This window comes from Falco punctatus, assembly GCF_963210335.1.
Source record: "Falco punctatus genome assembly, chromosome: 20".
Lineage (NCBI taxonomy): Eukaryota > Metazoa > Chordata > Aves > Falconiformes > Falconidae > Falco > Falco punctatus.
In genome coordinates, this window is record NC_137600.1 from 6,040,704 (window position 1) to 6,066,503 (window position 25,800).

The window sequence follows — 25,800 nt, forward strand, 5'->3', positions numbered from 1 at the left end:
TATACCTTTTTAACTGTTTTTCCTGCTACCACTATGACTTAAGATAAAATTGCTAGGAAAGCAGGCGAAGGGCAGGGACAGAATTACCTGCCCTCATTCTCTCTGCTGTTTCTTCCCTTGCCATAACAAAGCTAACACTGGAATCAAGCTGTTATTTAGCAATGTTCTCCATCATCCACCCTCCTTCCTGTCTGATTATACTTTAAAGCTCTGTAGTAAATAAGGTTCCTTTATTAACCAAACTTCAGAGATGTGCCATTCCACATCTGTCAACCATCTCCAGGACAGAAAGGACTAACAACAGTGATTCAGCCAACATACCGGACTAGTCTCCTCCTTTTTAACCAGCTAGCCTATACTCAGCTTCTGCTGGAACTGTGTCAGAGAATGCAGTTAAAAACACTTCCTTCACAGTAGTAGCCCACTGACATAGGTACTCATCACAACATCTGATGTCTTCCCACAGTCACAAACTTTGCCTTTAGGGTCACCATTACTCCAAATACTGCCAGAACCCCTCCTGGTGTCACTGTGCACCATTTCACCCTAAATGCACAGTCTCATAGCATCCATTCATAGCTATCCATGACAGTAACATTTCTTACCTGCTTACATTTGCTCTGTTACTAAGAGCTCCTTCACCTTTTCACTAATCAAGTGAATCAAGTTCAAAGTAATTTTTTAGCATTTGAGTTTCCAGAGTTACATAGATGGAGGCCAACTGTTATCAACTATGACTTATTTTGCTTTTTTTAAAGACAAAACTACAGCCTTCTCTTCCACAGAACCAGCTGGGGGAGAGCAAATCCTAATCCTCTTCCAGCTGGGAGCCAAAGCTTGAAGAGCACCCTTGGAGAGCAAGGGTGAACTCTCAAAATGTAATTACAATGCTCTGGTTGCAGATCATTTATGTACTCCACCCAAAACAAACCAATCCACAAATAACTTCCTTACCAGTAATGGGACAGTCCTTGACTTTAAGACATAGAATTAACAGTTATTAACCTAAAACAGGCACAATAAAGCAATAGCTACTGCATACTTAAAGGCCTTCAAAACAACTATGATGCCCTCAAAGCGTAAGAGCTTTCTAAGAAGATACAAGAACTATGGCTTCATGCAATACATGCAAGTGAACACCAAGATCTGGAATTATTATTCACAAGAGGGAAGGCCTAAAGGATGCTGCATGTATAATAACCAACAGTTAGTGATTTACCAAGTGACTGGTAAATACCAACAGATATAAATAGCAACACAAAACTAGGAAACAAACATGCCATGAGGAACACGTTAGACTTAAGTATTCCTCCTATCTTTCAGCCACAAAAGTTTCCCTCTGTTTTTTTCAGGAAGCACTTCCAGAATTTCGTTTTCATACTCTCAGCTGTACTGCAGTTACAGTATTAAGATACTTACTTAAAGGCTGCTACAGCAATATCCAGTTTTAACTGACAAAAAAAGATAGTTTCAAGGAGAGTGCAAATGGAGATCAATTAATAACTTAAGTATATTCCTTTTAATTGTGGAAAAAAATAGTCCTGTTATTGTCCTGAGATCAATTTTCAAACACTCTGAAAACATACAACACATACACCAATTATTTCAACTTCTCCTTCAGTTACCTGATGTGTTTAACATTTTTTTTTAAATAATAACCATTTGACAATTCTTACAGCCTTTTAACCTGTGTTCTGTAACAAGTATCAAAAAACCAAAAGCAGAGCAAGATGTCTTTATCTAGAGCTTCCAGTCTTAAGACCTGCCTCTTGCTATAGCTTGGTTCCTCACAAAAATGTACCAGGAAAGAGCTCTTTGCTCTTAAACAGTACTGTACCATAGTAGTCTTGTAGTAGTGCAGTAAGGCCAGGCCGGACGGGGCTTGTAGCAACCTGGTCTAGTGAAAGGTGTTGCTGCCCATTGCAGGGGTTTGGAACTGGATGGTCTTTAAGGTCCCTTCCAAACAAAACCATTCTATGATTCTAGGATAATTCCTGCATTGCAGAAATACTGTATTAACTATTCAACATTTTTCCTGGTTTTGGCTGGGACAATTTTCCTCCTAGTAGCTGGTACAGTGCTGTGTTTTGGATTTAGGATGGGGCCAACGTTGGTCACTGCTGGTTCAGTTGTTGCTGAGCAGCATTTACACTGAGTCAAGGCCCTTTCAGCTTCTCACCCCACCCCACCAGTGAGCAGGCTGGGGGCACAAGGAGTCGGGAGGGGACACGGCCAGCACGACTGACCCAAACTGGCCAAAGGGATATTCCACATCATACGACATCATGCTCAGTGTACAAACTAGGAGGAGAGGTGGCTGGGGGCTGCTACTCAGGAACCGACTGGGCATCGGTCAGCGGGTTGTGAGCAACTCCATTGTGCATCACTTGTTTTGTATATTCTAATTCTTTTATCATTATTATTTTCCCTTCTGTTTCTGTCCTATTAAACTGTCTTTATCTCAACCCACAATATTTTTCACCCCCTGATTCTCTCCCTCATCCTGCTGTGGGGGGAGGGCAGCGGTGAGCAATTGGCTGTGTGGTGTTTAGCTGCCTGCCAGGTTAAACTATAACAACAGTACCTGCCAATTATAGCCATACTGAAAAAAAAACCCGTGCACAGACCACACAAATGGTAAATTTAATTCCTATTTGTTAAATATGTTATTGCTATTTTTGTTGACAGTGAATGGATAAATAGAACGTGCAGGGTAGTGAAACAATATACTTTAGCATTCTGCAGATAACAGCTTAAGCATTTATCAAAACCTGCTACATCAATAAGGCAACAGTTTGCCTGGACTTTTATACAAGTACTACATTCTGATCTCCCACATCTTCATTGGTTTTTGACCCAAGCTAGTATTCAGGCTGTGGCTGGGTTCTTCCTCCTAGGTTGACCATCATACTACACAATTTTAAAGTCATGCTAAACTATTCCAGAGGAAGATATACCCTGCAGTAAGTACAAAAAATTGTGACTGTATTATGGCAGTAATCTCAAAACCATGAATGCATTTGCCTTGTAATGGCTAAAAGACATGATTAAAATTTTATCATGTAGCTAATATACCATGACCTTTATTTGTTACATAGACAGTATTACCTCATGCTCTCCATCTCATGAATATTGTCTTATTTCACACTAAATGCCAACTTTCTAAAACAAGATGCTTTTCAGTTACACTTCTGTACAGTGCCAATACAGTATGACTTGAACTACTAGGTACCATAGCCCTACAAATAAAAGCTATTGTACCAACGAGACTTGTTCAGGAAGACAACCCAGGGCTTTCCAGACCAACATAGGTTCAGTTAGTTCTTCTGTTTCAACCAGACAGGGGAGGGGGGGGAATTTTTTTTTTAAAAAAGCGAAGTTATCTGTTTCAAAGTTTCTGATCAAAAAAGACTCCTGAAGCACTGCAATCTGCAATCCTTCCCCCTGGCATTCTAAAGTCGCAGCACACAACCATATAAGAAGTTTCCCACAATTATATATATATAACATGCATTTGGTAGCCGTAGATAAGCATCAGATAGTTGTTACTTTTCAGGCTTCAAATGAACAAATAGAACATTTCAAACTAAGTGAGAGAAATCAGGCTTTCTTGTCTGGCAAATACACACCTTTGGTGCCAAAAAGTATGCAAAAAAATAAAGGTATTAGTAGTACAGATCAAACAAGCAGGTCGCATGGCCAACTCAACAGCATGCAACCAAGGCCTCTGATGATGTGCCAGTTCACAAAAGAGATGATTAAAGAGGCTACTGCCCTGTGCTGCCCTCTCTGTCCCTTCATCAGAGATTCTCTCCCAATAGCAGCAGCTGAATTTCACAGCACAGAACATTAATAGTAATAAACAGGGCTACAAACCACAGCAGTTGAGGAGCAAAACACCACTTGCTTTATCTTTGCAATGGCTGCGGTAACCTCTGGCAGAGATGCAAGGTGTCAGTACAAGTAAGATTAATTTCCTAAAGCATCTCTACAGCAACTGCCCAATCATGAACAAAAAAACAACCCCAAACTAAAACCCCAATCAAGCAGTAGTGAAATATCCCAGAAAATTTCATCAAGATACCCTTTAATTTTTTCTGCGTACTGTCAAGTCTTTCTATACCCAAAGACACTTCAATAGCCAGTATATGTTAAAACAGTATAGCTGTTTATTCTTTTAGCTTTTATAACTAAAAAAAAAATCTGCCCTCAGCTATCTTAGGATACATGGCATTCATTTAAAGATAACTTATGGTTTCCAAAGCAGCATCAAAAAATTTTTCTCCCACTTCAGGAAAAGTATTTTTAAAAATAATAATTAGTAGGAAGTTTCAAAAAAGAAAACTGTTCCTCTGAACAAACACTAGCATACAGCATTTTTTCCTCAAGAAAAAAAAATACTGTAAAAAGTAAAAATTGTTTCAGTCTGCAAATATATAATTACAAATGAAACAGAAGCGACATCTATACTTTAAAGAAATATTTCACGCATATTTAATCAGTGCTTTACTGTAGAAATTGCACTTTAACAGTAGAATTACTTAGAGTCTAGCTTGCACAGTACTGCTCATTCCCTACAGATGTCATGCTGGATGGTGGACTCACCACCAAATGTTCTTTGCTCCATACTTACCACCTCTTGGCTGACCTAATGTGGGAGGCCTGACACCTACACTTGCAGCTACACTGAAAGGGTAAGGGTTGCCTGCTACTTACCCAAGAGGCTCAACCACCTTCTCTTTCCTTACAATTTCAGTATGAACTCCCTTTACTTTTAGATATTGTAACAATTTGACACACACACCCCACACACCCCCAATTATTTCCTCCACAGGGGTAGGTATTGTGAATCTTACCCATCTGTCACTTTTTATAGAAATTACACCAAAATCAAGTCCAGTGTTTACTCCAAAACATCACAAGGAATGCAAAAATAGCTCTTAACTGCAATTCCCATTTTAGCTTCTAAACTACAGGAAACTGAAAAGAAAGACAAGGTTGTTTTCCTAAAGCCTACACGAGTGAAGGCACATGTAGTGCTTAAAACTGAAATTAAAGACAACTCTTTGCTTGTCCGCCATTGTCACTAGCAGATAAGCAAATTTCAGCACTGCACTCTGCCCATCAGCAGGTTCTTTTTTTGTTTGCTTGTTTTCATCCAAGTAGTGTTTCTAGGCCAGGGATTTCAAAACCATAATGTCAGCACCATGTCATTACTACCTGGTAAACCATGACAACTTCCCAGGTTTTTTGCCCTTGTACGTTAGAATGTGATATTCGCAGAATAAGGAGATAAAAAATAAGAGCTGAAAGAAAAGCAAATAATATTTACTAAACAAAGCTTCTGTAGTGCTACTTTATGTTTATTTTGTTTAAAAAAAATAAGCCCCAACTTTTATAGACCTCCTGCAAGGTACTCAGTTTCACAATACACAGGAAAATACCCAGAATTGAATGTTCACTCCTAGGCATCTAAACAAAGCAACACTACTATCAGACAGACAGGTACGTACTTGCAGCTGAGTGGAAGCTACATTTGAACAAATAAAAGGAAGAAATATTACACCTTTAAGATTCATAAATTTGGATCATATGATGTATGGAGAGTTCTTAAACCGATGTTAAAGACCAAACAGTGCAAGGATAAAAGAGAACAAGAGACAGGTCATTGGGATTTCTCAGGTTTGGGAGGTTGAGCCTTTGTTCCTGCTGTTGCCAGGCTCTTCTAAGAGCCAAGAGAAACCTTGTCACAATACTCTGAAAGAAAGTGTTCTGAATAATTCCATTAAAGAAAGGGGGGGGGGGGGCGGGAGGAGGAATTACAACAGCATAGTAAACCTTTTGCACCTGCATAACTGGTTGAGATTTAACAGAAAAGAGTAGAGTGAAGGAAGATTACCACATAGTGCCTGCATTCAAAAAAACCCCAACCTGACCAAAACAGAAAACAAAACCAACCATCTTAAAACTCCTGTAGAATAGGAACTGACCTTTTGGCTTCCACTGACTTGCTAGTCAATGCTGGCAGAATCTACATAGATGTTTTAATAGCGTATCTTCAAAATTGCTTAAGAAACTAGTATGAAACTCAGCATGAGTTACACAGCACAGAGATGGTAGATGAAAAGCAGAAATCTAGGAATGCTAGTTTAAAACACACCAAAAGAGAAAAAAGTATCAGAAGAATTTATTGAAGAAACCCCATACAAAATTTCTACTATAGCTACTGTGCATTCTAATGTTAATAACAATCCTTCTAGTGTTCAAGCTGCTCAGAGAAGAGGTGGAAAGGAATTAGGGAGCATATCTAACCAGTCCAAAATGCACATACATATGTGTGCATGTGTTTATATTTATGCACACACTTATTTTTCTGGATAGCAAAAAACAAACTCCAGACCAAATCCTGTATTTATAGTAGCCCATATTATCATTTACCACTCTGATGTATCCTATTTCAAGAAAAACGCAGGGAACACTTGATCTGAAAGAATATCAAGCCAGTCCTGAGCTTTGGCACATTACAAGAAGACTCAATAAGCTGTGAAACATAGTGTGTTAATAATAATATGCACAGCTAATATTTTCCACTGTTACTACCACTCTCAATCCAGCTGTCTCACGTGCCCGGCTTCTTTATATCCAATTTTCATACCATTTTACAGCTCTACTGATTTCATTACAGATATAGTTGGGAGAAGTACATAGGAAGCGTTTGTAGACAGAACACTTGAAAAAACATAGAGAAAGTTGCTGGAATTTTCAGCATAGTAATACTTACTTCCTACATTCCACCAGCCCACAACACAATGCTCTGGCTAGTTAAGTACTACATCCACAGTAGAGCTCCCACAGTTAAATTGGAAGTTCTGAGAAACTCTACCGGTGATAAAGCAGCTGAACAGATTTTTTTATTATTATTATTATTATTTTTAAGGAAGATGACTCCTACAGTAGTTTTAAGTCTTCAAACCCTAACAGACCATAAAGCAGTCCTCTCACCAGAGAGTGAAGCTGACATGAAAAAATATGAGAAGCACAAACCCAAAGAACTCAACCCTGAAGAGGATATTTACAACAACAACAAAAAATTTCAACACTGCTGAAAAAAAATATTATTATTGATAGGAAAAAATAATTTTCACATTCTAGAAGTCCTGGAGAGTAGTAGTGCAAAGATAGGAATTACTGGGGGAAAAAAATGGTCTTCAATAAACAAAGGCAGACTTCCGTTTTACTCTGCTTCCACAGTAGCACAAGGACCGGAAAGATACTGACTGGGTATGAACTTCACTCCAACAGCTTCATCTTGAGGTTGGAGTGGAGGATCAAAGACCTTAGGCATGCAGAAGGATGAAAGAAAGGACGGGGAAAAAAGCATTAAAAAAAAAGGGAAAACAATGGAAAAATACTTCGGTTTGCATAATGGACTATATTTAAGACAGGTGGGAGGAGGCATACAAAAGGGAATAGAAGCCCACGAGCTTCTTCATTCCAGCATTCCCACGCTCTCTACATCCTCTGATTTCACTCTTCAACTGCTATATCCTATATACCTTTCCTTCTTATTTCACAACAAAGCTGTTCTGAGACAGAAAGGGATTTTTTCATTGTGAACAAAGAAAGCCTCTACAACAGCATTAGGCAACAACTGTTAATCAGCGCTTCACCATGTTATCTGTAGTCAAATAAGAAGCCGAACTGGCAGTCAAAAATGTGAAAACAAGAGATGATCTCAAGCTTGCTTTGCAAATCCACCTCACCTTAAAGTAAGGAGGCTTACTTCTCAAGTTTTGCTAATGTAACTATAGTAATTCTGCTATGATACGTACAATTCTGCTGCACAAAGTGTTGAAGAGGTAAACTCCCCACAGTAGTTCATTTGTAGTTTTCAGGTCCAAGGTACAAATTATGATCTACAGCACCTCCTCTGTTCACGCTTAGAAATTTGGACACAGTAGAATCTTAAATGCACATTAGCTGTTTCTAACTTACAAGATGCAAGTGAAACAAATAATTAACCTCAAATCGTGACTCTGTATTAACACATTTCATCAATCCCAAGAAAATGCTCATGCAAACTGGGTCTTACCTTATCCTTTTCATGGGGAAGGAGACACACTGGAGGGAGACAGGAAAGAGACTCAAAACTTTCCTTCCCATCAGCATTAGTGGTTGCTTTAGTGTTGAGTTGGTACAGAGGTCCATCTTTAAGGAGCCTACCATGGCCAACAGCACGTTTGACAGCTAATCGTAGTTGCTGGTGAAACATGGAGGCAGTGCTACCTCCAAATGATGCAGACACATCTTTCTGACCTTTCAAAAAGCGCTCGATGTTCTTCAAGGATGAGCCGCTAGACTCAGCCAAGCCCTCAATTGCCCGTTTGATAAGTTTATTCCAGTCCACGTTTGGTTTACCATCCAACTTGCCATGGTTCCGAGGCTTCGGAAGTGCTATTCTCCCAGGATTATCAGGATCCTTATAGGAGTTGAGACCCTTGTTGGAGACTTTTAAAATAGTTCCATCTTTAACACTCAACTCTAACTGTTCCAGAACAGTTTTACGGTCCAAACCATGTGAAGATGACACTGCATTGCATATCCTCTCCTCAGAAGGACGCTGTTTTTGCTTCTTTACCTTTTTGATTGCCTCCAAAATCCACTCTGTATACAGCGGGTTGGCTAGTTTTACCATGGTGAAGAATTCTGTATATCCATAGAGTCGTTATCCTTTATCCCGATGCTGAACAAGTTTCACACAATGAGAAAAGAGATTCTCGAATGATGGGAACCAGCTAACCATAGCATACACGTTTTCTGTTCTGAATTATTCCCCCTTTCTCAAACATTATTTGTTTTCACACTAAAGAAAGGAAAGCAAAACAATGAGAAATTTCCTCATTCTTTCCAATAAATCCTCTAACAGCTTCAGATAAAGATATAAAGATTTCAGCATATCTCACCTCAGCTTCTGGTCTGCACACTCACAATGAGAAGAACTGTAACATTAGGCCTGGAAGAAAACAAAAAGAGAGACATTTCCAAAGAACAGTTAGAGAAAGGGGAAAAAAACCCACAAAACAACAGTCAACACTAATGCATTAAACACATAGGAAAGTTTTAATCCACTACTACAGTTCTAAAACACTGAAGTAATACTTAAGGTTTTATCTTCACTACTAATACAAGCATGCTTTAACACTGAAATAACTCCATATAGCCTAGAGAAAAAGTGTGCCCTTTTTATTTCAATCTGTAAGTCACTATAAATTCCATACCAACTTTTAGATCTTTGCTGAGCACAACCTAAACTAGTATTTGGGGGTGGGGGGGGTGGGGTGGGGGGGTGGTGATGGACCCACAATGAAGATAGCTGCTGCTTTTTTAAGATCTTTATTTTTGCACATGAAAGCCCTGCCTGAAACTTCAACAGAAAGCAGTAGGAATAGCCAAGAGTCTTGAGCAAACAGCAACAAACTTTCAGAGCTCTTCCAGAAGTGTAATCATAGGTCTGATTCCCTCCTGCTAAGAAAAGCTATGACAGTTGTCCCATCAAGAAAAAAAGTGAAGAAACGCAGCTGGAGATTGTCATTAAATGTTCCACTTTCAGAGACCACAGAAAAGAAGAATACAACGTTATAATCTTCAGTATAGTTGAGGCACACTGAAAACACTTGAGGACAAAGTAACAGGTGACCATACACAATGAAGAAATGCTTATGAAACTGCTAATTAAAGATGCAGATGGAAGAATACAAAGCTCTACTTCACAGCCCTTAGTTGTCTTTAACAAAGACTTCTACGTTGATGACAGTACGTTGTGCTTAAGTTCTACTGCAAAAATACCCTAACCGAGAAGGACTTATGAACTGTTTATCACAAGGAATAACGATTTTCTGCAAGGAAAGTTTTAGTCACGAGTTAGTCATCAACACAGCTCTCCCATTCTGCTTTCTAGTAAGTACTGAAGAATTTATCAACACACGGAACAGATTTGCATACAGACATCAGACTCCACTGCACAGCTCCATACAGCCAGTACTGGAAAGATTCAGAACTACTGTTCAGACCAGAAAGGATGCAGCGCTCGCCTGGAGTTTTTACCCCGCGAACAACCGATGGAAAGGGAAAGCGGGCCCCTGAGACCCGCCCGTCAGCCAAGCGAGGCTGCGCTGCCGGGGCGCCCCGGCACGGCGGGATCGCGGGGCCAAGGCGGACGCGGCGCGCTGACCCCAGCGGAGCTCCGTGCGCAGGACGTTACGTAACCGCCCGGCCAAGCTGGGGCGACACCGGAACGGTCCCGGCGCCAGGTCGGTTGCTCGCTCTCTGCGTGACAAGCGGTGCCTGCACCTGCTACCGCTCGTCCCCATCCCTGTCCCGGACAGGCCCCGCACCCGGCGCCCCGAGGGACGCGTTGCCTCGGTCGAGGGGCTCGCACTAGCAGAATCAGGAAAAGCAGGGCGCAGGCCGCAGCCCCGACGACCAGCCCGGCCCCACACCATTCTCCATCCCCACGGAGGCGGCCGGTGCATCCTGGCTCTCGCACCGGTTCGGCCGGGCCCGCGCCCGCCTCAGCCGCGCTCTCCCGCGCCCGAAAGACAGAGAGGAGCGCAGCCGGCGGCCCCCCCCGCCTGAACCGCCCACTTCATCCGCGCCGTGCCGCGGCCGCCGCCTCCCCGGGGTGTAGGCCCGGCGGGCCCCAACGGAGCGGGCGGCTGGGTCCGGGCCTGGCGCAGAGCGGCGGCGGGGCCGGAACAGGCCGCGAGCCTGAAGCGCCCAGCGGGCCTTCCCCTTCCCCAGGCCGCGGGGCTTGCCAGCCGCCTGTCTCCGGGTTCCCCGGCATCAGGCACCCAAGCTGGGACGGTCCCGCCGGCGCTACTCACCGAGGCCCGCGAGAGACGGGAACCGAGAAGCAAAGGCCGGACGGCGGCGAAGCCCGAAACTGACACGGCGGCCATCTTGGGTCCGGAGCTCTGCGGCGGGGGGAGGGGGCGTGGGAGGGGAAGAGCCCGCGGCGGGCGGGGGCGCGCGCGGGGAATGGCGCGGCGGGGCGGGAGCGGCCGCCGCCGGGAAGAGCCGCGGAGACGGGGTCTGCGGCAGCCCCGGCCCCCGGCGGGAGCGCGCGGCGCGGGGTGGCTCCTCGGGCAGCCGGAGCGGCCGGGCCGCCGCCCCGGGGCCCGCTGCTGGGGGCGGCCTGCGGCGCCATGCGGGCAGAGTGTGAGGGGCCGGGCCGGGGCGGGTGGCGGCGGCGTTCGGTGAAGGCTGGCTGGACACGGCGCTTGGGCGGGAGCCGCGGAGCGGGTGCTGTCGGCGACGTCTCGCTATGGCTGTGGGAAGCCCCCCGCGCTCCGAACGCGCGGGGCTGCGGCCGAGGGTATGGCTACCGGCTGCTCCGGCCGCTGGGATGCGGGCGGGAACGGCTGGGCGGCGGGAGGACTCGTGTTAATGGTCGTACGCTGGTAGGCGGGTGGTTGTAACCTGTAAGGTAGGAGATCTGTCTCTTAGGCTTAATTAAGCTTGCGCTTGTAACAGTGACTGGGGCTTTCTGACTCAAAGGTACCGAAGTTACGTGGAATTTTGAAATAACGATACCTTTTAGCCTGGAGGGCGGGCGCGCCGTGGCTGTGCCTCGGCGGCGCGCGCTGAAAGACGGGTCGGTCCTTGGGCGTCTTTGTGAGGTAGTTCGTGTCATTTCCCGACATCTTTGATACGTTTTAGTTGTTAGAGTGAAAACATGCTGCTGAAAGTCGCCGTTCTGCACGGAGGTAACTTGGGAGCTGTCCCGGTACATTGGTGTTGGCTCTGCTGTCGCTGAGGTGAAGAGTGGCTGGTGCCTGGCGGGGGGCGCGGGAGGCTCCTCTGGCGCTGTGCGGGGGGGTCGTGTCGGACTGGCGCGTGCTGAAAGTTGGCAGGAACGAGCAAAGTGCAAGCTCTCACTTCACACAAGTCTGTCCCAGGTTATATTTGGTTTCTGTCTCAGGTTATATTTGGTTGAAAGTATCTCGTTTTGTTACCCATCCTCAACGACTACATGCTGCCTGCAATTCCCTATCCTATTCTAACCTCTGGCTCAGTTTACCAGTTGTGCACACACGTTATAAACTAGGCATTTTTTGCAATTTCCTTGAAGGGACAACTATTGTGTAAAGTTTCATGTCAGCTTCCCTTTCAAGAAAAGAAAAAATAAAATCTTAAAAAACATTGTGGAGACAGTTGATAAAGCAAACATGATGTTTTCTGAATGGTTTTGTTTAGTGTCTTGAAGTGAGAAATCTCTCTGTTGAGTAAGACAAACTTTTGACATTTTAACAGAATAGGTTTTCTAGTGCAAAAGTTAGATGTTTTCAGTGAGTTGCTTATTACTTGAAGCCAATGGAGTTTGACATGCTACTGTACAACATACTGTACAAATGGTTCTGTTTCTGCCACGTAAGACTATAGAGGTCTGGCCTTGTCAGAGTTGGATTATCCCTACAAATTAATCTCTTCTCCCACCTCTTCCTGAGTCTTCAAAATTCAGGTGGTTCTATGCTGCATGGCTTCCAGTGCCTTAAATTACAAACCTGTGGTGCTATGTCGAGAGAAACTAACAGAGAGAGAAACGTAATTTTCTGATGTGAAAGTAAAGCAAGACTAAGAGGATTCAGTATTTAACAGCGAAACCCAGTTGTGTTCCTACAAGAGTATCACTCTGTAGACTGTTCTGTTTCAAAATTTGCAGTAGGTTATTATTAGCACCCTTGCAAAATTAATTGGTTTTGTTGACTATTATAAATTAAAAAATGGCCTGTTTTCTTCTACTCTCTTATTTGCACAGTACAGGCTAACAGTTAAATCATCAGAATTGCTGCAAATGGCAAAGTACAGATGGTAAGGAATTGTTTTATTGTAAAAACAGTGCATGGTTTGGCAACATCATTTTGTAGCACTGCCCTTTGGCTGTGCTTAGGTTTCTCTGGGGGTTCATATACTGTGACTGAAGTATAGTACTCTTCAGTGAGCAGTTTTTAGGCAGTCACTAAATTAACCAGCAAAGTGATATTCTGTTCTGGCAGCATCTTCTGCTATGTTCTCCTTTTAGGTTCCAAGTTTAGATAACTTCCCGAGCCACTGTGGAGACTGACTTGCAGAACTAAACGTAATCTTAGCGCTAACAGTTTGGAAGCAGTCAGGCAGCATTTCTGCAGCAGGAAATGGTGGTGTAACTGCAAATTGTTCTCTGCACATGTCAGCAAGATATTTTAATAAACTTGTCTGATTTTAAAGCAGAAACATATTTCCCCTTTTCCCTCAACAACCCTTTCCTTTGGTGTGCAGAAATAATTCACTGCCCTATAGTTGCTTTAGTATTGGCACCAACGTTCTTGATGGCTAAAGAAACTGAAGTAACTGTAGGAAAAATACAGAAGTAACATCATCATGAACTGGGTAAAATACTAACAATTTTAATAATGGGTGCAAGCAGTTAGAGGGAAATGGCAGTTTTTAAACGTGTAATACAGTCAAAACTGAATTGCTTTTTGTGAGACAGAAAACAAATGGCTATATTGAAAAGATGTATCCCATGAATGTTGATTTGGTGGTCCAGGGTAAAACCAGAAGGGTTTCTCAGAGAACCAGACATATAAAGGCTTTATGTTGTTGGTCAATGTAATGATGTGCTGCTGCTTTCTGCCTGTGATACCTACAAGATTCCCATTAATACAGTCCCCAAGAGCCTCATAAGCTGATACAAGAATCTTTACAATATCTGTGTGTTAAAAGTAAAGCAATTATATTAAAATAATAAATAATCTTTTTGAATTTAGAAGTGCTGTGATTAAATGACAGATTATTACCCCTTTGCGCTCACAAATATGTAATTCATTACAGTAATTTGAATTAGGCATTTAAAAAACATTATTTGATGATGTTTAAAAAATGCATTTGATACAAATTACAACCATGAAAGAAATTCATATGTAGTTAATTTTTCCTTCATTATGTTCTGCTATAGTAAAAAGCTCATCTAGCATGCGTTGAATTATCTAATACTTTAAGTAAGGATGTATGCCTACAGGAGTATTAAAAGGTAATGTCAGAGTAAATAAACTGACTTCTGCCCCATTTTTGGGGGAAAATAGCTACAAAGTATCAATAGAGAATAAGATCTAATATAAACTCTGAACTGTGCAGATTTTTTTTGCATTCTGACATAAATCAGTCCGTTCAGCTTACTCCAGGCTTCGTACCACTGCTTAAAAGATTTGCCCACAACCGTGAGGCATAGTCAGGTGCAAAGACTCAGGCCAGAGTCTTACGGTGCTCGTGCAGCAGTCCTAACCAGTAGGCAGGCACCATGTAATAAGGGTTGTATACTTAGACAGTTTATTTGATGGGATAGAAAGGACATCTTTTTATTTGTTCTTGTATTTGTTTGTTCCCAGCAGAGCAGCAGGATTGGAAAATTACTTGTAATGGCATCTGCCCGATTCAGAAGTCCAGAGATTTGCTATGCGAATGTGAGACGCCTCTTCTAATTCTGCAAAGGAATCACTTGGCGTAGAGTTCAGCAGCATTTTGCATGGTAGTTGCCATTTCCCATGCCAGCCGGACTGTGTGGTGCTCTGTGGTGAACAAACCAGCAAAAACAACACGGTGCAACACGTTCAGCTAGCAGCACTGCACTGTAGAAACTGGGTTCCGTAACACATTTTATATACTATACTAAGACGTCAACCCGAAAAAAAGGGTACCCTTAGAAAAACCAACCCGTGGGGATTCTGAGCGCCCCACCGGAAAACCTGGGCGGGCGCGCCACGCCGGGGACGCAGCAGCCCGCGTACGAGGAGCCCGGCCCGCCGGCTCTCCCGAGCAGGCAGAAGCTGAGGGGGACGAGGGGCGGCGACCTGCCGCTGCGGCCTCGGCTCGGGGGGCGTTGCCCGCTCGCAGCGTGCCGTTCGCTGCGTCATCATCCGCACGCCTCCCCTCGGCCTATCGGGCGTGGGTGTTGGCGGGTCACCCAATCAGCGTGCTTGCTGCCGAGCCCCGCCCATTGAGGTCAGGGGGCAGCTTTGGGCGCTGCCAATCCTCGCGGCGGGGCGCAGGGCAGGCCCGGCGCCGGCTCCGGCTCCCGCTCCCGCCGCAGCCATGATCCACAGCCTGTTCCTGATCAACGCCTCGGGGGACATCTTCCTAGAGAAGCACTGGAAGAGCGTCGTCAGCCGCTCCGTCTGCGACTACTTCTTCGAGGCGCAGGAGAGGGCCTCGGAGGCGGAGAACGTGCCGCCGGTGATCCCCACGCCGCACCACTACCTCCTCAGCGTCTACCGCCACAAGATCTTTTTCGTGGCCGTCATCCAGAGCGAGGTGCCGCCTCTCTTCGTCATCGAGTTCCTGCACCGCGTCGTCGATACGTTCCAGGTGCGGGGCGGGGGCGGCCTGCGGCGCCGGCTGCAGCCAAGGGGTCGGTTGGCTGGTGCGTGCGAGGTTAGAAGAGGAGCCCCGGCTTCACTGCCGTGTTGTGAAGGAGGACGGGGCGGCGGGGAAAAGGGAGCCCTTCAAGTTAGCAGCAGTTAATTTTCTTTTTCCTATCTCGTAATTCTCATCCTGCACCTGCGAGGACCTAGAGTGGGTCTCGACGGCTTGCGGTGGTTGGGAGTATACAGCTCCGGATGACGATGGATTCCAGATCAGCCCATGCTCGCAGGAAGGACCCCTCAGCAATCAAGATTTATGTTTCTGTTCTGCAGCCTCGTGTCTTCTAGGGGCTGTGAACTAAGACCGAGCTGGCCTTGTTCTCACGAGGAGTTTTTGCGACTCATAGACACGTGCTTTAGTGAATTAGTGACAACCATCCTATGTGCTTGTATCTCTAGGTGTTTCTTGAAAGTGTACTGGCTTGCTAAAGAAGTGAGTCACAGGAGTTGCCGCGGAGCAGCCATGTTCCCTCGGTGCTGTGGCTGATGTGACTGTTGGTCAGTTTAGGGAAATACTGAAATGTCTTGTCTTCTGCCTGTCAACAACAGGATTGTGTAGTCTGGATTTGAGATGTCTTGTGACCAGCATCCTACAGGAAATGTGGGTGCCTGGTCAAACAAGTATCATGTGAGCTTTTTCTTCCAGGTGCCAATGAGAACGAGAGTGCAGGCTGTGGATTGGCTGTTCAGGCCAAAAATGTACCATGTCAGTTGCGTAGGTCTTGTTTTTTGTGAGGGGACGAGGTGTGAGCATTTCTTCACTGGCCTGGCCGTATGTTAAGATCTGGTATGTCTGAAAAAGAAATAGTATTTTTAGTGCAGGCCTAGGAATTCTCTAGCATCACGATTTATGTGTGCTCATGCTTTGTGCAGAATCCCTGAGCTCTTTAATTGCTGCAAGTAACTAGAAGCTCAAGTTTGTCTTTGTGTGCATGTGCTTGCTCGCTCACTCTCCAGAATGATGGTTGAAGACCCCATAGAATAGAAATGTGAGTAAATTAAATGTTCAATCTTAAAAATGGCTTCCTGTAACATATACTGAGTCCTGAAAGATCTCCACTGAGGTTTTCCGTACTTATATTGTGTTACAGATTTACAGTTTGACTTGGTTTATTTTTACTACAAACTTCAATATTTCTAATTATTAGTAGGAGCTGAAGAAACAGTAGAGGAATCAAGCTGGGGAACAAACATGTCTGTGGATCTTCTGTTATTCATGTTCCGAGGTTCTGCTTTATACAACTCTTAAATTACGAGGAAGGAGGGGTTTGTTATGTGGATAGAATTATTTTTCAGACTTTTCAGAATAGTGGCCTTTGCTATTACTCTAATATATCTTAGGATGTGTAAGCAGTCTGTGCACCCCAAGCAGTATCAGAATGAAAAAACACAGGTAGTGTGTTAGATGGACTTCAGAAGTCTTCTCCTATAAAACAGACATGGACTTAGGCAGAATATGCAGAGTCTGAAGTTGTGCTTCCCCTGTATTCCGCGTTAATTTTTGAAAAATATTTACAGAATTGAAGTTAATAATTGTATTATTGCCTATATGTATGCAAGCATTATAACAAAAGTAAACAAGAAGCTTTGATTTGATGAGGAGAGGCTGAATTCCTCAAACAGCAGTGCTGCACCATTGAAAGTGTTGAGAGTACTGTAGGTAAAGACTAGGGTAGCTGAGGAATGTGATACTGGAGTCTAGTGAAAAGCATCACTGCACACAAGTCAGTAGTGTGACCGCACAAAGTAAGTTCTTATTAATACTGCTGCTTAATTGGTTGCAATTGAGACAGTTTCAAGTGCTAATTAAAAAAAAATCTTTTAGCTATCAAAGGGAATCTTGTTATACTGAAAGGAAATAAGAACATATGATGATGCAGTGATTTGCAAGCTTGCTGGGGCAGTGGCAGAGGTATGCTCAGAGTTGTGCACTTCTGTTGGAGTGGTCAGCCTATCTGATGTGCTTGCACTAGTACCTGGAGGTTCAGTGTTGTTTCATCTCCTCCACATGCGGGGGGACACTGAACTGAATGATCACTAAAACTCTTTCAGAGATTGTTGAGTAATTGTTTTTTTTGCACAGGATTATTTTGGTGTCTGTTCAGAGGTGATGATCAAGGACAATGTTGTGGTGGTTTATGAGGTGCTGGAGGAGATGCTGGACAATGGCTTTCCATTGGCAACAGAATCTAATATTCTTAAGGAACTGATAAAACCTCCCACTATCCTGCGAACAGTTGTCAACACCATCACAGGTACAAGGAGACAAAAAGTAGATAAACTGGGGCGGCCGTGTGACAGTATTCTTGTATAAGTAAGTTAGACATGGGTGAAGAAAATTTATGTGGTCGCATGCCATTCTAAACCCCAACATGGGTGTATTTAGGGAGTCCAGTGTTAGTATTTGCTTTGAGGTTCCTTCCAGTTCCAGCACTAGTGGCACTTTTTGTTTTGTTTGTTTTTTTTAACTGAAACAGACATATTACATTTCCAATTACAGCCATGACATGACTTCCTGGACGAGTTAGTTTAGGATGCGGGTTTTCTTGGGGTGGCTTTTGGTTTTGTTTTTTCAGTTGCACTTCCCCATGCCTTATTGTGGTATGTTTTAGAGTTGGATGTAAGAGAGATGTAAATTGTAGTATACAAATGGTGAGTCTGGAAGTGTAATTGCTCTCCTACAAAGAGAGAGAGGTTCTCAGGGATTAATTGCAATTAAGTTATATGAGGCCAAGGACTTGTTCTGGAGCATTGGCTAACTTTTCTGGTGGTTGTGATTGCCCTTGTTTTTCCAGGAAGCACTAATGTGGGTGATCAGCTTCCTACTGGACAGCTATCAGTGGTGCCTTGGAGACGTACTGGTGTAAAATATACCAACAATGAGGCATATTTTGATGTGATTGAGGAGATAGATGCAATCATTGATAAATCAGGTATGGAAGCTGCTTCTGGCTAAGGCGAGGGTGACTTGTCCAGATAGTGCCTGAAGAGAGATTTAGGTTTTCAAAGAGGAGCTCCCCTGTCTAAGTGTGGGAAGCTCTATTCCTGTTCTTACTCTGGAATGTTGCCAAGTTGTAGGTGCTATTCAGTCAAAAATTCTAGAGCGGTACCAAGGTTTTAACATGTTTTTGTTCCTGAGGTCTTGTAAACAGTTCTGTATCTATTGGGAAAATAGAAGGTGAGTGAACATTGTGCGTAGCACTGTCTCCTTAGTTTTTGTGCATCTTAGTCTTGTTAAGAATTGGGAGCTGCTGACACTGGCCATTCAAATGGACATGGCTGTTGTCGCTGGTTCTTTCTTGTATGCATCTAGAAGTTGTTGGGAATGAGAGAAATCTTGAGCAGCAACATAATGAGCTATGACATTTCATAAAGATGATAGATTTCTTTCCTCCCCACTGATAAGTTTTTCCACATTGGGATTTTTTTGGTCAGGTTCACATAACCTCCGTGTTTACTTTATTGTTGCAGGTTCCACAATTACTGCTGAAATCCAAGGAGTGATTGATGCTTGTGTGAAGCTGACTGGGATGCCAGACCTTACCCTCTCCTTCATGGTAAAGCTCAAGGATGTACCTTTTCTTAAGTGTTTTGAAAAGGGTTGCCTAGCCCTGCTACTAAGATCTCAGTCTCATGCTGATGGATTCCAATACATAAGAATGTGGGTATGCCAAATAGAAAGAACTGACAATGGAAACTCACAGTGAACTTCAGCAACTTTGAGCCTAAAGGTGGTTTTTTTTTCAGATTCTTTTTTAAAAGTACTGTTAGTGTGTGCTGTGACTAAATTTCTGAGATATAGTGGTGCTTTAGGCAGATACCCTAAAGGGCCGTCTTTTTTATGAGTATGTATCAATGTAATTATTTGACATGACTAAATTTTCTAAAACAGGGTGGAGGTTACTGAGTACTGCTATTGCACAGATGTAACAGCATCAAATAGCTTAACATGTCTGAATGTAGTTACCTTCAAGTGGGCAGAATGCATCAAATGGTAGGTCCTTCATGGCTAGAAGACTGAGAAGAAGAGGTTATTTTAAGTAGTACTGCCTTGACAAACTTTGTGATGTTCTTTTATTTCAGAACCCTCGGTTGTTGGATGATGTCAGCTTTCATCCATGTGTGCGTTTTAAGCGGTGGGAATCAGAGAGAATACTCTCCTTCATTCCACCTGATGGAAATTTTCGCTTGCTCTCCTACCATGTCAGTGCTCAGAAGTAAGTGACAAATGTAGTGCTGTGAATTATGAAATTTGGATCTTCCTGGCTGGGGGGTGGGGAGGAATTGCTTTTAAAAATGAGGTGGCATGTTGTGCCAAATGAAGTAGAGGTGCATAGCAACTTGAACTTTTCCTTTTTTAAAACATATTTTCTCCTTGTTTGAAGCATTGATTCTATCATTTCTTTTTGGTCAGCCAGCATTTTTTCAAAGACTAGGAGCAGATGAACAAACTAGAGAGGGAAAGAATTAGGCAGTATGGAATAATCAAGCTGTTGCTTTCCTATATTTATAAAATACTTACAGAGTAAAACAAGATAGTTTGGTAATCTTTTGGGGGTTTATAACATTTCTCTTAATAGAACCACAAGTTCTTGTCAGCTGCACTCTTTTCTAGAAGCAGCTTACTAAGTACTAATCGGGGTTACAGATGCTGAAACATTTTGTTAGACTTTGTCAAGCTTATCTCAAATAGGTGAAAAGGAGTGGGAAATCCAGCCAAAAGCACAAACATGAAGTTCAAGTGCTGCTGCACTGCCTGGAACTACTTGCCAGCCTGGTTGAGACATGGAAAAACATTCCTCATCTTATGCTCAAGTCTCCTGTTACTTATTGGATGTAGCTACCTGTCCTGTAGAGAGATAGAAAACTTAAGATATGGCAAACCTGATTGAAAACACTGGAAACCAATCTCCTTAAAAGAGAAGAAAATCCTACACTGATTTGTTTGATCTCTAACAGCAAAGTCAGAATCCTGTTCTCAAGTCATAATTACCCTTTTTTTAATGTAGAGAGCAAGGACTGCATTGGGAAAACCAAAGATGAAGACAAAAGATTGACAAGGACTTTCTCTTCATGTCTTTATTCTAGTCTTGTGGCAATTCCTGTCTACATTAAACACAATATCAGTTTCCGTGATAGCAGCTCACTGGGACGTTTTGAGATCACAGTGGGGCCGAAGCAGACTATGGGGAAGACTGTGGAAGGAGTGATGGTCTCTAGCCAGATGCCAAAGGGTGTCTTAAATATGACCCTCACACCCTCTCAAGGAACACACGTCTTCGATCCAGTTACAAAGGTGAGAGGAAAGAAATTATATATATATTTTAATCTTTCTTACCTTTCAGCAAATTAAGTTGAGCTGCTCATGCTTACATGAACATTTCCTTGAACATCAGTTGTCTGAAGGCAGTATCTTTTCTTGGGGTGAGAGCTTTTTCTGGACAATTGCATAGCCGAAGTTGTCTTAATCCCCACAACAAACTGTTCAGTGTCTGAGTGGACTGTAGTTCTGGTTGCTTAGTGTGTGCAGAAAATCCTGCTGGTATTGTATGATGATGCATCAGTCTGGTGCTTTACAAACTTCTGCGTATCTAGTCATGCCCAGTACTGCACATTATACTTGGTCCTTTGCAAACACTGAGGATTTGTATTGGTTGGTGGGTTTTGATGCGGTTTGGTGTGTTCTGGTTTTGTTGTTTAATGTCTGCTGCCTCCCCTCCACCCCAAGTTCACTTTTTTTGTTTCTTCTTATTGCAAACACAAGTTTGATGGTTTACGCACAGTGGAGCCTCAAGCAACACTGCTGCAGCTACTTGGAGAGGAGGCAATTCTGCATTATTTTGGTCACTGTTACACATAGGAAATGGGGGCTGTAGCATAAGCAGTGGAAATACCATACATGGTAGATTTCTGGAGAACCTTATGGAAAGAGGGAGGGAGAACAAAGGTCTGAGGCAGCTACTCCTTAAGCCTGTACTGTGTCTGCCCAATATGAAAGGCAAGATACCTGAGACAAAGACTTTTTCCGTAAAGAAACATTAAAAGATGTTTTTAGAAGGGGACTCTTCTTCAGAGGGTATTACAGTATTTCTGTTTCACTGCTGCATTTTCTGTTCCTTGAAGTTGTTGTCATGGGATGTGGGGAAAATAAACCCCCAGAAGCTGCCAAGTCTGAAGGGGAGCGTGAGCCTGCAAGCTGGGACATCAAAACCAGATGAAAACCCCACCATTAATCTGCAGTTTAAAATTCAGCAGCTGGCTATATCTGGTAAGTGACTGTCAGGTAAAGAGGCTGAGATTGTCTGCTTTGTCAGTGCTCACTCTGCACATAGCTGCAGTAGCTCTGCAGGCCTTCTGAAGTACGCTTTATCTGAAACCTGTTCTTCAAGTAAAAAAAATAATGTGCTTTGACTATGGATGCATGGATTTGTTCTCTCATGCACTGTGAAACAGCCTATCTATGCTTCCTTGCATTTTGTGCTTATAGGCCTGTAGAGAATTTTAGAGTATGGATGTGTTTGTAAAGAGTCATTCTGACAATCAGCAGTTGTCAGCTTTTCTCAGTTTTGTTTACTGCTTACTAAAACTTTCCCTATGCTTTCTGCACCTCTAGTGTGATCTTCTGTTCCTTTATCCTGAACACCTGTCTGCTTTGTTTGTGGCAGCAGTCAGTCTTATGCTGTGGTTTTTTGCCTTTAGGACTGAAGGTGAATCGCTTGGACATGTATGGGGAGAAGTACAAGCCCTTCAAGGGGATAAAATACATGACTAAGGCTGGCAAGTTCCAAGTCCGAACCTAGAGGATCCTGATAATGAGGAAGAGCACTTTTCTGTTTCTCCTGTCTCTGGCTGTTGGATGCAGCCTCTTACTCCATCCATCTGTTTAGGGTTGCTCCCTTGCCTGTAGTAGCATGAGCAGGATAGCCAGTCCTTAAGGTGCTGGGGAGCACGGAAAAGTAAGGTTGACCTGAAACCATCTCATCCCTAGCTGAGTCTGAAGTATTAAGAACAGTGGCAGATGGGAGAGGTGTTCAGGTCCCTTGGGATTAGTGAGTCAGCTGTGCAAGCTTATATCACCTTCATGTTGCTGTGTTAAAGGAAATCCTAGGCATTTGCTGCCTTTTGTAACTTCCCTCCCTTATATTTTGGTTGGCTTTCATCCTTTTGTGGAAATTCAACTTTGCATCATCTACAAACTTCAACTCCAGTGTGATGGTCTGGCATCTGCCCTTCTCCATCACTGGGCATTAGGGTGGAGAGCTGTATAGTTCTTGTCACCAGAGGGGTCATCTAGCTGTTCTGTCCGCCTCAAAGGGACTGGAAGTGGAAAGTTAGATTGTTCCACTCAGGATGGGAAGTTAAGAAGCCTGAGATTGGGGATGGTGCCACAGGGGGGGAAGGAAAGAAGTGGATGATATTTCTAGATTTTTCTTAAGCTTGGTCATTAAGTATCCTGGATCTTTGGAGATAGACTGGAAACCCATCCAAATCTTAGTACAGTATCCTATGAAGGGTTGACTGTAGCACATGTGATCTTGTGCACATGTGATCTTGCAATTGGTGGTGGCGACACCTGAATGTAATTCTGCTTTGCTTCTTATTTCGTCAGTATTTGGAGGTAGGGATTCTTCTAGCTTCTTTGAGGAGTCAGGGAAGAGACAGAGAGGCAGGAGAATTTTTGTGGAAACAGCACTTTGGAAACTGAAGCTGTGACTAGATGAAGGCCATCACTACCATAGTAACTTGTTGGAACCTCTTTTTTGTCTCTGCCTGCATATTACAAATGAAGGTGATAATGCTGTTCTCCAGCTCACTGATGTCTTTCTTTGAGATAATTGTGTCCTGGTACCTTTGTAGTGTTTCTGGCTGCCCTACCTCATTCCAGTTCCTGTACCGATCAGCTGCTGTGCAGGTGGATTCACACCTACGCTGGATTTTTCACTGGGACCCCTCTGTTCTGCAGGAGCTGTTGCTGCATCTGCCCATTCCAGTCTGCGCTGCATCTCTCTGTACAGCATAAATATGAAATGAGAGGCAACTGCTCCGTATTGTCTGTAATGTGCTCTTTGGCCACTAGATGCCAATGTGTTTTCTCTGTGGTAGCAGAACTTGTCCCTAGGCTGCTGTACATACGGCTATGGCATCTATCAGGTAGCCGTGGAGTCCAGCATGTATAGTTTGTGCTTGTGAACAAGGTGACCCTAAATGAAGGATAACACATATTCTGGTTTGCATGTGATGGATTTGCAGTGGATGATGGCATCCTGCTTGTGGAATTGCAAGTTCCAGTGCAACTGAGAAATGCTATAGCAGGTGGCCTTACTGCTGAGCGTGTTCAGTGCAAATATAACCTTCAGCAAGGACATCAATAAAATTCAGTTTTACATGTCATCTGTGTCATTTCAGAGTGTTTTCTGGGGGCTTTACGAGAAATATAGTTGGTATTTGAGGAGGAAGGTAAATCATGCCAGTTGGACTGTGGATACTGGGTGCCATAGGGAGATAAATGTCTCTATGCAATTGGGATTGTAAGCTCAGGACTAAGCCACTGCCTGAAAAGCTAAAATTAATAACTTTCTTGGTAATTTTTCTTAGTGTTTCCCGAAAGGAGTGCTGAGCTTTTCCTAGAACCTCAGCAAAACTGTTGTTAGGAATGCAGCCGAACCATTTCTGTTTAGTAGGTGGGGTTTGGGGTAGCTGGTTAAGGGCTGTGCTTTTGATTATGAAGACCAATACCTCTACACCTTCCTGCTCTTCAAGTGCTTAATATTGTCCTTTGGGTTTGCAGCTTTGTTTTTTGAAGTATCTTTTCTTTTCTGCTGAAGTGATTCATGTCAGTCAAGATCTTGAAAGGCTTCTTATATGCATAAGCGTGTCTGGCTCTTATGACAAGCTTTCTGTATCAGTCTGAGATGGCTGCAAGTTCCTACAGAATGAAAGATGAAGCAGGGCAGAAGAGGAAAGCAGGGAGCAACATCAGTGAGATAACTTAGTAGACGATAGAAATTTTGGGGGAAATGTGAGGTATACCTGTGTACTTCAGTTACAATAAATGCTGATGTCGACTTAGGTTCTGGAAGAACTTGAGTATGACAGTATCATCTGCAAAGCAAGAAGAAGGATGATGCCAGCAGATGGCAGTCATTATTGTCTTAGGCCTTGCCTCAGGATGGTGCTACTGTGTGCTGGATGGAAGAAGACAAGAAGGGGGGAAAAAAATAAGAAGAAAAGCTGATGTCATAGCGATGGAGACTTATCATGGGGATTTTTATCAGGGAGGGTTGTAATGGGTAAACAAGCCAGAGAAACGCAGTTAAGGACACTGAGCTAGGTGGCAGCAGCTTCTGGGAAATGAAACACAAGAAGTTAAAAGTAAAGCCGGAGAGCAGAAGTTCTAGTTATTGGACAGGGATTTGGTTAATATCCCAGATTAATGATCTACTACAAAATGAGTGATAAAGAAGAATTTGAAAAAAACCTGAGAGTTGATTCTGGGCCCTTCTTTAAGCTAGCCACAGAGAAGACATCACAGAAGACAGACCAGGATGGAAGGAAGCAGCCAGTGCAGGGATAGCAACTAAAGCTTGTATAGCTCTCTTGTCACCTTGGATATTTCATGTAAGTGTGTTTTCAAGGAGCTGGTAATGACTGTTATGTAAAACTGTTCCTCTGCTACTTACATTTCTGTAGGATGTATTTTTTCCTAAAATACATGAGTGTCAAGTGTGGTTCAGTTACATTTGGTGGCTGTTATATCACATCAAGCCTAAATGATGTATTTCATAGACTCTTTGAATTGTGGAACAAAAGTTGCATTCCTGAGGAAATTTACCTGTGTTACTCATTGGAATGGTTTTGGTGTTCTACAGGCAGTAGTGAGTATTTGGCAGGCTTGCGAAGGCCAGGACAGTGAGGCACAGCAGCACTTGGAAATGGGTTTAGGGGAGGGGAATGGAAATTTGTCTTTTTCTCAGGGTTAATACCTAATAAAATACAACTAACATCAACAAAAAATCACACCAAAAAACCTGAGCTGTGACTCTTTTAATAAACATCATGTTTGTTTTTTTTTTCCCCTTCCACTGGCTGAAATACGGGACTCATTGCTGAAGCTAACTGGACTTACACCACCCTTTCTCTGAGGACATTAGAAAAGGTCTCTTGGAGGTCAGTTTCTAAGCTGGTAGCTAGAAAGACACAGACCGTTTGTAAAGTTACCATTTACAAAACCCATTTGATAAAATAATGGACATCCTTACCAAATCTCTCTTCTGTACTTACTATATATAAGCTACTCTATTTGACTAGAGGCTGTGCTACTAGATCATGGGAGAGCTCCTTA

At 43.3% G+C, this 25,800-nt stretch overlaps 2 protein-coding genes across 5 annotated transcripts in view; one reads left to right on the forward strand and one right to left on the reverse strand.

The window, feature by feature from the left end:
- KAT6A (lysine acetyltransferase 6A) overlaps nucleotides 1-10,996 on the reverse strand; it is a 51,091-nt gene extending 40,095 nt beyond the window's left edge. For both annotated transcript variants that reach the window (XM_080370505.1, XM_080370504.1), the window contains exons 1-3: nucleotides 10,884-10,996; nucleotides 8,964-9,013; nucleotides 8,093-8,863 (exon numbers count right to left, since the gene is read on the reverse strand). In XM_080370505.1, the coding sequence (XP_080226631.1) occupies nucleotides 8,093-8,695 (603 nt within the window). In that variant the 5' untranslated portion in view covers nucleotides 8,696-8,863; nucleotides 8,964-9,013; nucleotides 10,884-10,996. The remainder of the gene's footprint in view (nucleotides 1-8,092; nucleotides 8,864-8,963; nucleotides 9,014-10,883) is intronic.
- A 185-nt stretch (nucleotides 10,997-11,181) lies between these two features.
- On the forward strand, nucleotides 11,182-25,352 carry AP3M2 (adaptor related protein complex 3 subunit mu 2). 3 transcript variants are annotated; one of them, XM_080370557.1, is made up of 9 exons: nucleotides 11,247-11,374; nucleotides 14,430-15,402; nucleotides 17,542-17,713; nucleotides 18,254-18,391; nucleotides 18,930-19,015; nucleotides 19,542-19,675; nucleotides 20,547-20,754; nucleotides 21,582-21,726; nucleotides 24,967-25,352. In XM_080370557.1, the coding sequence occupies exons 2-9, from the start codon at nucleotides 15,130-15,132 to the stop codon at nucleotides 25,101-25,103; spliced, it is 1,293 nt and encodes a 430-aa protein (XP_080226683.1). In that variant the 5' UTR covers nucleotides 11,247-11,374; nucleotides 14,430-15,129; the 3' UTR covers nucleotides 25,104-25,352. The 3 variants fall into 3 exon arrangements, with proteins under 3 accessions (XP_080226685.1, XP_080226683.1, XP_080226684.1); XM_080370559.1 differs by lacking the exon at nucleotides 14,430-15,402 and having other exon boundaries at nucleotides 11,182-11,374; XM_080370558.1 differs by lacking the exons at nucleotides 11,247-11,374; nucleotides 24,967-25,352 and adding an exon at nucleotides 22,158-23,849 and having other exon boundaries at nucleotides 11,398-15,402.
- Nucleotides 25,353-25,800: the final 448 nt, after the last annotated feature.

What these genes read in the sequence shown, in the direction of transcription:
- AP3M2 (XM_080370557.1), top strand. Translation starts at nt 15,130, where the DNA reads ATGATCCACAGCCTGTTCCTGATCAACGCCTCGGGGGACATCTTCCTA. An exon ending in TGCAATCATTGATAAATCAG is followed by an intron (nt 18,392 to 18,929) that starts GTATGGAAGCTG and finishes TTATTGTTGCAG; the next exon opens with GTTCCACAATTACTGCTGAA. An exon ending in TCAGCAGCTGGCTATATCTG is followed by an intron (nt 21,727 to 24,966) that starts GTAAGTGACTGT and finishes CCCTTCTTTAAG; the next exon opens with CTAGCCACAGAGAAGACATC.